This window comes from Octopus bimaculoides, chromosome 18, assembly GCF_001194135.2.
Source record: "Octopus bimaculoides isolate UCB-OBI-ISO-001 chromosome 18, ASM119413v2, whole genome shotgun sequence".
NCBI lineage: Eukaryota > Metazoa > Mollusca > Cephalopoda > Octopoda > Octopodidae > Octopus > Octopus bimaculoides.
The window spans coordinates 30,221,353-30,222,968 of record NC_068998.1 but is presented as its reverse complement, the minus strand read 5'-3'; the positions used below and the strand labels follow the sequence as shown (position 1 = coordinate 30,222,968).

The 1,616-nt window shown below is 31.6% G+C and overlaps 1 protein-coding gene across 1 annotated transcript in view; it reads left to right on the top strand.

Annotated features, from left to right (window-relative positions):
* The window catches only part of LOC106875730 (synaptic vesicle glycoprotein 2C), a 189,936-nt gene that overhangs the window by 78,768 nt on the left and 109,552 nt on the right, over positions 1-1,616 (top strand). Inside the window, exon 4 of the mRNA XM_052974466.1 lies at positions 385-547. Within this exon, the coding sequence (XP_052830426.1) occupies positions 385-547 (163 nt within the window). The remainder of the gene's footprint in view (positions 1-384; positions 548-1,616) is intronic.

The window sequence follows — 1,616 nt, the reverse complement described above, 5'->3', positions numbered from 1 at the left end:
AATACAGATTCTTCTAAAATTTCTTGTGTTGTGAAAAGAATTTGTGAACAAAGAGAAATGGGAAAATATTAATGAAGGTGAGGTAGAGATCAGGTAGGTACTTTACAATATCTTGAAAATTTGCATTTTCAAGAGATCATGCTTTGGCATATATTATCTTTCTATAAGAGTAAACTAGATAGAAATATATTAGAAAAGAATAAGAAAGCTATCAATAGAATTGGATTTTTAGATATAAAAAAAAATCAACAATGAATTGTAGACAAATACACATCGTTACATGGCAGAGTAAAACTGATGAAAATAAGCAGTTTAAAAACATATTGAAAGATCTATAGAAAATCCTTCCAGATATCTTTATTTCCTGTTTTGTTTTGATTTCAGGAATGCTGATAGGTGGTTATATGTGGGGTATAATTGCTGATGAAATTGGTCGGCGTAAAGTTCTTCTGTGTTCATTAACAATCAATGGTGTTGCAGGCCTTGTTTCCAGTGTAGCTCAGGAATTCTGGCTTTTCACTTCAATGAGATTTATTAGTGGAATTGGGTAAGTATAAAGTTATATAACATGCATACCAATAAAAAGTTATACAAGATGGCATAGCTACAACCACTAGCACCAGTAAAAAAAAGTTTTCAAAATATGTAAATATGTGTATGTATATTGCAAACTTGAGAAGTCTTAATTGAGAAAAGAAAGAGAAGGAAATTTTTTTAAATGTTGGCTACTTAAGACTGTTTCTATTACCTTGGTAATGTTGGAAATAGGGACAATCTCATTAGTAAATGTTGCTCTTCTTAGGGAAAGGACATACTGTTGTGTATTTCTATAATTTGGAGTAGATACTCCTGAAGAGTTTTGTGATGATGTGGCCAGCTTAGGAGCTGATGATAATGGGTGAGACTTTGTAAGATCTAGTCATCTTGTTGGCTGAAGTAACCAAAGAATTCCTCATTCTTGAAAACTGCATTTGTGAGGGTAAGATGGGAGTTTGAGAATATCATCAGTTAAGCAAATTAAAGGTACAACTTAGAATACAGAATATAGGTACACACACTGTAAATGAATTGTTTTGTAAAAGGAAAGATGTTTATCACAAATTAGAAGGTTCATGGAGGGACATTCTATGTTAAATATATTAATATTTAAGAGTTTTGATTGAAGAGTCTGAATTAGAAAAAATGTATGAACTACTTGTAGATGGGATTGCAAAAGTAAAATGTTATGAATTTCAGACCTTCTTCCTCATTCCCAGTCCTGACGTCTCCTTTCACTCCTCCACACTACTAATTTCTAATGTTTTAACTGCAAATGGACCCAAGACAAAAGTTAACTATTATGTGACTAAGGAAAATCTATGTAGCTGTATGTTACACATTTTCCACTGATATTTGTCTTACATCAACTAAAATGAAGACAAAGTCACAAATCAACCTCTATTAGAGTATTAACTTTCTAAAAAGTGACCTACTACTCCTTTCCTTTTGTACCTGTTCCTCAAACATTATTTGGAGACTTAGAAATCTAATAAAATATCAAAAATGCTGCTCATGTTAAGTTCCAAATCCCATTTCTCTTTGTTCACAAATTCTTTTCACAACACAAGAAATTTTAG